General features: G+C 46.7%; 1 protein-coding gene across 1 annotated transcript in view; it reads right to left on the reverse strand.

Moving 5' to 3' along the window:
• Positions 1 to 5150: 5150 nt before the first annotated feature.
• Positions 5151 to 12324, reverse strand: part of SPIRE1 (spire type actin nucleation factor 1) — a gene marked incomplete at its 5' end in the record, with an annotated part of 127940 nt that continues 120766 nt past the window's right edge. The window contains 5 exons of the mRNA XM_084260577.1: positions 5151 to 5423; positions 6876 to 7012; positions 7097 to 7124; positions 7861 to 7931; positions 9434 to 9571. Of these exons, the coding sequence (XP_084116703.1) occupies positions 5171 to 5423; positions 6876 to 7012; positions 7097 to 7124; positions 7861 to 7931; positions 9434 to 9571 (627 nt within the window). The 3' untranslated portion in view covers positions 5151 to 5170. The remainder of the gene's footprint in view (positions 5424 to 6875; positions 7013 to 7096; positions 7125 to 7860; positions 7932 to 9433; positions 9572 to 12324) is intronic.

Below are 12324 nucleotides of genomic sequence, written 5' to 3' on the forward strand. Positions count from 1 at the left end.
CTCTCTGTCCAGCCAGGCACTGTGACTGCTGAACAGCCCAACCAGGAGAAATGGAAGAGTTACGAAATAAATTGGAATTTATTCCAAATGAAGAAGCAAAGCTCCTGCTCCCTAAAATTTCCTGTGCCTGTTCGCTAGCTATTTAGCTCCATCTCCTGGTTATGGCCTATGGCACACAGTGAGAGGGGATGGCTGTGGTGAAATTCAATCACAGAGCTTCACTCATCCAAAGTGTGGTAAGGTTTTGCCTATGTGGGATTTGGTGCAGCTGGAAGCGCTGCTAACTGAAAGCTGAAGGAAAGTTGTCAGCTCTGACACTAAGCACTCAGCTCACTGCCAGCACCTCTCAAAATTCGTTAAACAGTTGTAATTGCTTTGCCAGCTCCGGGTCTGCAGATGGGGACCCTGGGGCTGGGAAAAGCTCACAGCTCACGCCAGCTCAACTGTGCCAGGAGAGCACCTTGGGGAGGCTGGGAGGGCCGTGGGCCCCCCCTGCTCTGGGCTGCTGGTGCTTGTGGGTGTTGCAGACAGGAGCTGGCAGCGGGACTGCCGTGCTGGGCTCCATCCAGCTGCCTTCAGGACAACACTCATGACCTTGAGCTTGCGTGTCAGGAAAGGGATGCTGTGCCTTTGTGTCTCACAGCGGATGGAGCGAACGCCCCTCGCTCCTGTGTCTACCATGAAAGGTTCTGGGGAACAGTAATTTCAGGTACCCACAAAATCTGAAACACAGTAGTAAAAATCAGACAGAAATGACAAACGGGCTCTTTATAGCTGGGCTCCATACTCACAGACAGCCTCAGCCTGACCTTAAGATACATACATAGGAAAGCAGAAATAAACCAGAGCAGCTCCAAGTTACCCACATGGAAATCACTATAAAATAATACGGTAACATCCACCTAATCCATACGCTGTAGCACCGGAGTGTCCAGTCGCAGCACCGCTCCCACGTTGCCTGTGTGCTGTCGCTGTTTCACAGATGAGACTGAGCTTGTAAGAAAGACATTCCTAAAGGATGTACAGAACTGCTGGATGAGGTAAAGCATGAAGGTAGCAGTCAGGAGCCTAAACCTGGAGCTTTTAGTTAGTTTTACCCTACGCAGCATGCAGCCAAGTAACTAACCATGGAAGCTGATGCTGAATTTTTGCCTGGGGGAGAAGAGGAACTGGGCAGACGAGAGAGAGTGACATAATAGTTGTGATAAAACTGTTCTCTCCTCTTCTGCTTTAAAAACTAAAACCAATCCTTCAAAAACCTCTCCAAAAGACCGCCAGCATTTCTCTCTGGTACTACATGCAGGACAAGCGCACCTCAGCTACAGCCCATCAGTGTGGGGAGCAATGAGACGTTGGGAATTGGCTGGAAATGCTCACTACGCCCTGATCACATCACTGGGGTTACACAAGCGGTTTTATTGCTATTCTAGGAGTACTTCTTAATGGTTCCGCCCCCTCCATGCAGCCCAGCCAGTGTTCAGCTGCCATTCAACCATCTTCACCAACAATTCTTTGCCAAAACAAATAGCTGACTGATCTTACAAAACCATAAATGTAGGAGAAAAAGGCGGGGGAGGGAAGAGAGAGCGAGAGCGCGAGAGGGACCGCGAGAGCGTGCACAAGAGTGCGCCTTTACCTCTGCTGCCACGCGAATGAGTAACTCAAGACCAGGGGCTCTATTGGAAAGGCATTTTATTTTCACCAAGTAAAGGGGAAGCAGGAGAATCCGTTGAACCCCGTGAGCACTGGTCATCACCACTAGTGCTGGAAAAGGCAGGGCTGAGAGCTGCAGCAAAGGCTTCTGCCATCGCCCTCCACAGCCAGGCTGACATATAAACCAACAAGACCGATGGTGCCAGGGGCATTTTTAACTCCTCAGGTCTCCTACGATATGTTTAACCAGACCTTGGGCATATTAATAAAGCTAAAATGAAATTAATTTAAAAAAATCCTTGGCAGGGGTCTCACTGTGCTAGTCCTGCATTCTTCTCAGTGATAATTTGCCCTAAACTGCCTACAGCGTGCAAACTGTATTGGGCTGGGAGCGTTGACTCTATTAATGAAGAGAACAGCCAACACAGGTATAAATAAGACTCATTTCCTTTTTAAAACATCGTGGGAAAGTCAATTCCCACCGCATGATTGATGGAGACTTCCTAAATATTAATAAATATATTACACGTATTTACAAGCTTCTGATTTCATCCTCTGACGCTAATGTGAAGCTCGGAGCATAAGTAGGACATGCCGGGCAGCACCGCGGGGCTAGCGCAGGCGAGCGGCTGCGGCGGGTTCGGGACGCGAGCGCAGGCAGCGAGAGGGAGAGCTAAAAATAGCCGGCTCCGCAGAGAGCCCGGCAACAGAGCTCCGCCGGGCTGTGCGGGACACACCAGCCTGCTGCTTCTGCGGGGTGAAATGCCAGGGTAACGCCGAGCAACTGTGGCAGGGAGGTAGGGACAGGAGGGAAGGGGGAGGCGGCCCTCCTCACCACCACCACGTCTTCTGGTGTGTGAGGGGTTTCTTCTCCAGGGAAAAAGGGAGGTATCCAGGGCCTGTCCCACCGCCTGTCCAAGCAGCACCGAGCAGTTTGTACAACTGCCGTGTTGCTGTTCGGTGTTTGCTCCCTGCCTGGCACCACAGAGCCTGGCCTGAGCCCAGGGCTGCTGGGCAGCCCGGGATGGCAAAGCTTCCCCAGACACTGCGGAGGCAGAGCAGGCGCAGCTTGTGGATGGCGCAGGCACGCTGTGAGGGCCCTTTGCACACCCGGGATTTACTTAGTTCTTGATCCTGCCCGCTCTGAAACGTCCTAACTCACCCTCCAAGGGGAAGATAGGTGTGTGTTGGATACACTGCACCTCGGTGGCGTGAGGCTGCCAGGGAAGAGGATCGAGCAGTTGTCACACAGGGCTGAGGCGCTTCCAGGAGAAAGTGGGAAGAGCAACAGGAGGGGAGATTCAAAGCGAGATTTCCTGCCTTCCTTTCAGCCTAACGTTCCTGGGGCACTGTGCAGCGAACACACAGCCTGGTTTTGGCACAGAAACAACAAAAAGTGCTGATGTGACTGAGATCAGGCGACTCCTCCAGCAACAGCAGAGCTTCGGAATGGGCCTGTCTGCACTGCTCAGCTCCTGCAGTCCTACATCCCTATCTCACGCCAGTACTCCAGGTGCTTTAACACGCGCGTTTCCAGAGGTACCCCGAGGAGAGGGCCATGGCAGCTGGCCTGACGTGGGACAGCTGAGAGGGAGAGTTTCAGGTTTGCAAAAAAACCAAAAAAACATCATTTCAGTGAGCTTGGGACATGCAGAAAGCCTCACATCCCAAGGGCACGTTCAAAGGGAAGTAACGATGGACGAGACCCTGGGAAGGTTTAATGAGACTTTGACACGTGCTTTCCAAATCAAAGCGACAGATACGAGTGGCTGCTCCGCAGGCCGCCATCTGACAGGCAAACAGACCTGGAAGGGGAAGCCCTGTTCCCCTGGGCAGCAGGAGGCAGCCTGCAGTGGGACGGTACCGCCTGGGAGCTGACCCACCCTGATGTCCCAGGGCCTGGCACCGTGTCTTGCCGGGGCTGGCGGGGCAGCCCGCTCGCTCTTGGGCTGTATGACGCACGAGATTTGGACAGGAGAATCTGTTTTGCTTAACACACCTTTAAAGTCACGTTATGGAAATCCAGTCCCAGCTACTTTGGAGCAGTTCTGAGGTATCTCTCATTAATCTTCAGTATAGAAATGTTAATAAATAGATCTGAAACTTCTCTGCTATGTCATCCTATAATACACTGCTATATAGATATTAAATACGCCTCAGGGTATTAAAAAATTTATGAAAAAGTTACAGTAGTTGATTTTCAAGTATTAATAACTTGGCTATGTTAGATTGTTTTTAAATACCAAAATTATCTGGCCCCAAATTATTGACTAAGCTCTGGCTATGCCTGAATTAAAATGAAAAACAAAAAAGAAAAAAAAAGAAAAAAAGGATTTTGAATATAAAAAAGTGCAAAAAAGCATGAGATGTCAGTTAACATTGTAACATCGTTGGATCTTCTAAAACAGCTAGTCTAGCACTCTTCAATGAGTGAGTTAAAAAGGGAAAAAGAATAAAAACAGATTAAAGAGGAAAAAAAAGAAGATTGCTCCCAATCTGAGACAGCTCCGTCCCAAATTTCAGCAGAACACGAATTTTCTGAGCCAAGTTACAAACCCCAGAAAAAATGGGGTTCTGAGTGGATATGCTGTCAGACATAACTATAGCAGGATCTGTGTGCTGCATTATAATACAAATGTACACCTTCCCCACCGTTTCTCTGAGTAACCGCGAGAACAACTTTACAGGTAAATCAGTTAAAATTAGAAGCCTCCCTTATTTCCCATCCACCCCATAAACTGTACAGCTGTCTGCTACTAAGAGTCACTGCTACTAGTAGTCATCATCATCATCATGATACATTCGAGACAGAGAGTAAACTACTAAAACCTGCTGAGGAGACACTTGGAAGTACGCTAAGGCTTAAAAACACAGCAGCTCAGGGGAATGGCCAACCGCACGGGCCAACATCTTCATCGTCGTCACGTGTTTCACCCTAGGACACAGGCGTGGTAGTGCTGCACCCTGACCTCAGAGCAACCCAAACAGTACAGAGAGAGAGAGAGAGAGAGATGGTTTTGACCACGGTGGCTCACACTGGGGTGTGCAGTAGGACCCTTCGCTGTTCGGACTGGGCTGTGAGCATCAGGAGGGTGGTGCCGCCGCTCCGGCGCACCGCTTGCCGCCGCGCTGACACTGACACTCTGTGAGATGGGGTTCTCCGCTAAACGCGCTCTCAGCCCGTCTCCTCAAGAACGATTCGAAGGATGGTTGAGAACAGACTGAGAGCAAGAAGAGGCTTCCTAGTTTCCACGTGCACGTAGGAGAGAGGCGCTGATTTCACACTACCGATTCGCTGCCGGGGGCGAGCGGCTGAGCGGCTGCGCGCATCGCTCCGTGCAGATCCCAGCCCAGCTCTCCCTGCCCCTGGGAGCCGTGGGAGCAGGACATCCCGTGATCTCGTGTCAGTTCAAGCCAGTCAAGTGAAAGGAAGCAAGGGCATGAGGATCCAGCTTCGGCGACCTCGCTCGTGGATGATGACCTCATGAAGACGAACGCAGAGGGAAAGGCACGAGGCTCAGATCTCGTTGATAGTCCTTTCGGAGGGGCAGTACTCGGAGGTTCCTGGCGACGACATGTAGAAGGACTGGGTTTTCCTTTTTAACCGGGCTCGCTTGTTGGCCAGAGAGAGGCTGCGCCGGCTGGAACTGATGATTTCTGAAATGAACTTCTTGCAGTCCACGCACACTTCCATGGTGCTCCAGTCCTCCATTAATTCTTTGGGAAACTCTTCGTGTGACTTATCCACGGATTTGGACCTTGAGGTCAACCTGAAAGGCAAAGGAGCAGGACCTGTCATGTTATTTATCAGAGGGCCCCGAGGGACACCTTCAGGAAACAGCACATCACTACTCTCTTGATGTAAATCTTCCCTTTTCCTGTTGAAAATGAGGGCAAATCATAAGAGGGACAGCTGAGGGAGCTGGGGATGTTTAGCCTGGAGAAGAGGAGGCTGAGGGGAGACCTAATCACTGCTTACAACTACCTGACAGGAGGTTGTGGAGAGGTGGGCGATGGTCTCTTCAGCCAAGTGACAGGAGATAGGAGAAGGGGAAATGGCACAAAGCTGCACCAGGGCAGGTTCAGATTAGATATTAGGAAAAAAATTTTCACTTAAAGAGTTGTTGGGGCCTGGAACAGGCTACCCAGGGAGGGGGTTGAGTCACCTTCCCTGGATGGGTTTAAAAAAAGGGTAGATCAGGTACTTAGGGATATGGTTTAACGATTGGACTTGATGATCTTAGAGGTCTTTTCCAACCCTGTGATTCTTTGATAACTTGATAATATCAAAGTAAAAAATAATTTAAAAAAAAAAGAGAAGTGAAAATGAGAACTATTGGGGGAAAAAAAAAAAGATCTGTCTGTGCAAGAGTTCTCTCTGGAGAGTCCATTCATACCACAAACAGACATACTCAGGATATTTTTGCAGAGATGCTACAGAAATACAGCTGTCCCAAACTCATGCCATTTTCACCTGTGACGTGAAAAAGGCTTGAGAGATGCTGTTAGTATCCTTATTTCTGTAAATCAAAGCAAGGAGTGGCAGAGACATGGGTTTTCAGGCTTCAGAAAAATTAGCACAGGCTTCAGAAACACTGACAACTACCAAACATCATCTTAACTATTGATAACTTGATACACAGAATCATAGAATCACAGGGGTTGGAAGGGACCTCCAGAGATCATGGAATTCAACCCCCCTGCCAGAGCAGGTTCCCTAGGACAGGTCTCACAGAGAGGTGTCCAGACGGGTCTTGAATATCTCCAGAGATGGAGACTCCACAACCCCCCTGGGCAGCCTGTCCCAGGGCTCTGTCACCCGCACTGGGAAAAAGTTCTTCCACATGTTGGTGCGGAACTTCCTGTGCTCCAACTTGCAGCCATTGCCCCTTGTCCTGTCTCCAAAGACCATAGAAAAGAGGCTGGCCGTTTCCCCCTGTGTCCCACACGAGATATTTATAAACATTACTAAGGTCCCCCTTTAGTCTTCTTTTCTCCAGGCTGAACAGTCCCAGCTCACTCAGCCTTTCCTCATAGGGGAGATGCTCCAGGCCCTCAATCATCTTTGTAGCCCTTCTCTGGACTGTCTCCAGGAGATCCCTGTCTTTTTTATACCAGGGAGCCCAGAACTGGACACAATACTCCCGGTGGGGCCTGGCCAGGGCAGAGCAGAGAGAGGAAGCATTTCCAATAGAGAGACGTGAGTTAGGGTTGCATCTCACCTGGACATGCTCCGCAGCGATCGATGGTGACTGGTAGAGGGTTTCTCTGGCCTCATAAAGCTTTCTCCTCTTTGCAGGGTTGAAGGTCCCAGTGAGAAGATGGGGAGAGTAGAATATGGCTTTGATGGCAACCGCATCTGTGGAGAAGAGCGGGGGGAACATGCAGCATCATTACAAAGATTCCACCGTTTGAGAAAGGATCTAACCATAAGTTTACTCACCTTTTTGCAACACTGTGAACATACAGGCCTGTGTAAGAAAGCAAAAGCATGAGTCACTTCACTAGAAAAAATTAAAATATTCTTTAGATCAGGAGTAAGGGATGTTTTCATGAGTTGGAACCTTCCCCCCATCCCCCCATTAAACAAATGTTCTTATTATTAAAGCTTCCTCAATGTAATAGCTTCAGTCAGGACATGAAGCCCAAAGCAAGGAGAAATGCTAAACAAGGGCTACAGCCAAATTAAAAAATACCAAAAAGAGAGAAAAAGCTGGTTTTCCTCTAAAGAGACCTCCTTTGGTAGAGTGACACAAGTTGTCAGTGACGCCACAGACTCCCTCACAGTTCCATTTTAAATTTTCATTTTGACTACAAATAATTCCTTTTCCCTCCACCCCCTTCCTCTCCCCCTCGCCCCCCTCCCCCCCAAAAAAAATCCAGAAGGTAAAAAAGGCAAAGTGCCTTGAAATGTTTTCCCCAACAGAGATTCTGGAGCTGGTGATGGCCTGAGTAAATTTTATCTCATTTTCCCATGAACATAAAAGCACAAATGAGAGTTTCTCTCACTTTTAGCCAGGGTTTCCATCCAAGGAAGCAATTCTGTCAACTTAGGAAGGAACTGGATTTGTATGAACAGTTTTAACATTGGCTGTTACAGAAATAAAAAGGAGCAATGGGATGCAGCAGAAACCTTTGAGGGCTTCTAAGATATAAATCAGTGTTTTCCCCTCTGAAACAGTTTATTAGCAGATATTAAATATTTACCTCTTACAGAACTGACAAGTGTAAGACCAGGTAAAGAAAGAAAACCTTCTCGTTCGACAGCAAAAGCAGAGCTGAAAGAAGAACAGAGGAGTCCACAGTGTTAGGCACAGTCCTGCCCAGTAATGAATTCGTATGTCAGTTGCTATCAACAAGACCACAGTTGCAGTGCTGCATCCAGTTCTGGTGCCCATACTTCCCAAATGATATTGAGAAAAACAGTCCAGGATTCTATCTGCATCTACGTTGAAATACTCCTTTATTTTTTTCATCTAAATTAAATTTTTGCCAGTTAATTATTACCCTAACTCCTCCCTCACTGATGCTTGTATCTCTGCTACACAAAAGAAGTAACAACCAAGGAAGAGCCCTGGCAGTAAGGATGGGGAACTGTTCCAACTGAAGAATGCAAGAACAATTGGGCATGAATTCAGCCATGAATACAGGTAGGGAACAGTTCCCGACCATCTGGGTCAGGCTCCAGGACACACAGTTTTTGCCTGTGATAACATCCAATGGATTTTCTTCCAATCCTACATTCTTGAAAACTAGAGGAGGTGCAGGACAGAGCTATTGCAGCAGTCTTACTTCAGGTAAATCTGCTTTATAGTGGGATAATAAACCCCATCTATTTAGTTTATTGAAAGGAGGGAGGGATCACAGCTTAGTAACATTCCTAGGAAGGGAAGGCAGGGAACAATGAAAAGCTCTGCAGACAAACAAAAGATGACACACTGAGGTCCAGAGACTCAGGTGAGGCTAGATAAATTTGGTTAGGAATATAAGTGAGCAACTATTAATACGGGGTAAATTAAAGCATCGGCCTACTTTGAGATTGGATAAAAGCTCATTAATAAGCTTTACAGATCATGATAATTGGCATCAGCTGAATAATGAATGACATTTTGATCTCATTCCTCTCTCTTAAACGTATGAAATTTTAAAATTAAATCTGCATGCTAGACATAGGTAGGCCTGTGGGTAAAACACACTCTGAAGTCAAAATACACTTGGTGGAGGTGTTCAAGAAGAGCAGGTCAAAAGCAGGGGAAAAAAACACTGCTGCTTCCACTTCCCATCCACAGTTTACAGAAGAAAAGGCATTAGTTAATGGGTTCTCTAATATGAAAGGTCTTTCAGGGGGTCACATGTGGCCTGACTTCTCTGCAGGCTTTCAGTCCCTCGTTGCTTGATAGCAAGGATTCATATGAAATACTGTGTTTAGTTCCCTACTGCTATCTGTAACGCGACTTTCTGGGGCTGAAACGCTCAGCAGCCCTGCCAAGTCACAGGGCAGAAACCACTTTGGTCAGTGAAGATCAAAACACCCGTACAGAGGTAACGCTTTTGGCAACTGCAAACGTGGCTGCAGCTTCACAGACAACCCAAACAAATAAGGCACTTCCATGAAATGAAATAATTCAAGGAAGCTGACCCCAGCGTCAAACATTTGGGGGGATGTCTGGTGGGTCTCCCTTCTTTCTCTCCAATACAGGCTAAGAAACATGGAAATTAGGAGGCTTTTGAGACCAGCCTTCTCCAATAAGCTTGGGAGCCTCCGCAGAGCCAGCCCTACCTTTCCTTTCTTGAGAGCCGTGTAGACATCTTTGTACTGCTGATACTTCTCCAGCTCTGCCTTCACCAGCACCTGACGGATGTGCATGACCTCCTCCACCGTCAGAGCCAGACATTCCACTGGGTAACAGAACTCCTCCTGGAAGCCAAAAACCTGTATTACTTCAAAGCCAAATAGCCCCTTCCAGATGTCAACCTAGACAACCAGTCACCTGGTTAGTAACTCCAGAAATAGAGGGTGTCTCCCTTCAAACTGGAATGGCACTGGCTGTTCATGGGCATCACAGGAGTTCCAAACCATCGGAGACTGCGTGTCATCTACATGAGCCACCACAACAATGGCAGCTTTCTTCATCTTTCCCCCCCAAACCATTTGACCCATCTCTCTCTCTGTTTCTTTCTGATGAAGATTTGGTTCAAACCAATTGACGTTCAGGTTTATAACTTGCAAGTGAGAAGGTAATTTAGCAGGTGGGATTACTTCTGACTACGCTGTCTGAAGACACGCAATTTCTCTGAGACTTTGTGATGCCCAGAATGGCCAAGGAAAGTTGTTAGTAGCCCGTTCTAGCAGAAATTTTTATTCAGTGGTACCACATCTTGGTGCTCACGTGATCAGAATCCCACCAAGACTATAAAAAGTTAGGTCAGTTCAGGCAGAAGAGTTTTCCTTTCTGCCCCAGAGAAGCAACAGCAGCAATTGCAGCTTTACAGAATAGTCTTCAAATAGAAAGCAGGAGAACTGGTTACCCAATGTTGTGTTATTAACAGCAGAGACTCAAACAGAGACAAGCAGCACAAATTTCCACCTACAGAATTTTGCATCTGTCCTGCCTGACGGCCTTCATGAGAATACTGAGTAGAAAACTCCTCAGTTTGGTACCAGAGAATAAAAAGCACCAACCCAATTTGTAATCCAGCCCTGTAGTTGATTATACATTTCCAAGAGAAAGACAGAAACCTCTGTGGGAACTCCCATTGCTTTAATGCTTCGTGAACCTTTTCAGTCAGGCCGGAGGGGCCGCTGTGCAGTAAGGACAATGACATGTCATGCTCTCTGAATGAGCAAAAGGAAATTTCTCCAGCAAATACAAAGAGGGGGCTGACAGTTTGGAGATCTCGTTTACAAATGGGAGCCGGGAGTCGGATTAGCGGTGAAACGCTCCGTTTCCACGTACTCAGAGGTCTGTTCTGTCTTTCCATCAGACTCTAAAGAAAATCTTTCTAGGTTGCAGACCTGGCAAACATTAGCATTTAGGAACCACCACATTTTTTTAAAAACTGTTGTCTTACCTATCTAGAAAGGGAACACAAAGAAACTTCACTCTGGTTAAGGTACCCCACAAAAGACTAGAATTGAGTTAACTTTGTTAGATTTGCCAGCTCAACTTTTGGGGTAGATAGAGAATCCACTGCTTTTTCTGGAAAGAACAACCTACAGCAAAAGCAACTGCAATTTGCTCTGAGGTGTGAAACTGCACAGCCAAACCAAAATAACTTTTGATCCTTATGAGCAACTTTACAGCTAACCAGCAGCTCTCTCTCAGCGTTTCATTCTGGGTTCTTCCCATAGCAACTGCCTGGCTACGGAGAAGGCAGGGCTGAAGGCTGGGGCGAGGCGGGAGAGGAAGTGGGTGGGAAAGCGTGATGCACACAATGCCAGCAAAAAAAGCCCTCAAGCCTGCATCGTGGGAGACTGAGAGAAACTGTCCGAGGTGAATGAGGCTGACTGAATGCTTGTAATCAATCAGAGCTTTAAGTCCTTTAGAAACAGGTTTCTTACTTGAAGCTCTTCATTCCCCCTCATGAACGCCCAATTCCTTTAATTTACAGGACGATGACGTCAGGGAATGCTGCTCCTTTGAAGAAAGTCTGCAGATCTGCTATAGGTGTAGAGCAGGTACTAGGGGAATAGTGTGGGCCTGTTGTCGTACCAATCGCAAATGATTATTGCTAAAGCAAATAGAAAGAGCTAGCAGGCAACAGGGCAAACAGAAAATGTTCACATGTTTAAATGCTAATGTTTTAATTCCAGAGGTTACACAAGGACAACAAAATGTTAATGCAACATTAAATGATAGATAAATATTATGCTGATTTCAGAAAACAGCTCGATTATTTTTTCCCCCCTTTTTGGAATAGAAATAAGTACAGGAGAAAATCTTTTTTTGTTTCGACACCAGCTCTAAGGCACTGAAATTAATTAAAATGACACTAAACTCTGACTAAACTTCATTACACAATGATGCTTTGGAGTTATTGCTCAAACTCCCAGCAATAATCTGCACCCGAGTGAGGCCGCTCCAAGTGAGAGAGCTTCAGCTCTCCGCACCGCTTGGCATCCGACAGAACATGCTGAAGGCAAATATACAGGTTGAATGGTCTTCATTTCCCATACTCATTTTAATCTTAAAAACAAGTCTGCATTCTTAGTTTTAAAGGGAAAATAAATCTTACTGGAAAAAATACTATTTTGAACTTGCATATTCCACATTCCTCAGTGGAATTGGCTTAGGACGGTGCAATGTTATTACATGCACCACAGTATCTGTGGGATTTTCCTTCTGCTCAGGGAAAGCAGGTAGCAAGAACTACACATCCATAATGTGAAATAAAGTGCTCTGTAGGTCATTCTCAGCATACGTGCATCTAATCTAAGGTCCTTATGACTAACAGCACATTTTTACACTAATATATTCTTTGTAAAACTTGTTAAAGGATGTCACTGGGCATTTAAATGAGCCACTTTAGAAAACTGCACTGTGAACAAGTGTCAGATTGGTCTCTAAATTCTGCGATTCACAGTTAGCCAAGCACTCTAAACTCTTGCTGCTTTTGCAGACTACAAGTTTCTAAGTCTTCAGCTGGGTATCTCAACTATAAACTCTCCTG

This window comes from Gallinula chloropus (assembly GCF_964237585.1).
Source record: "Gallinula chloropus genome assembly, chromosome: 2".
Lineage (NCBI taxonomy): Eukaryota > Metazoa > Chordata > Aves > Gruiformes > Rallidae > Gallinula > Gallinula chloropus.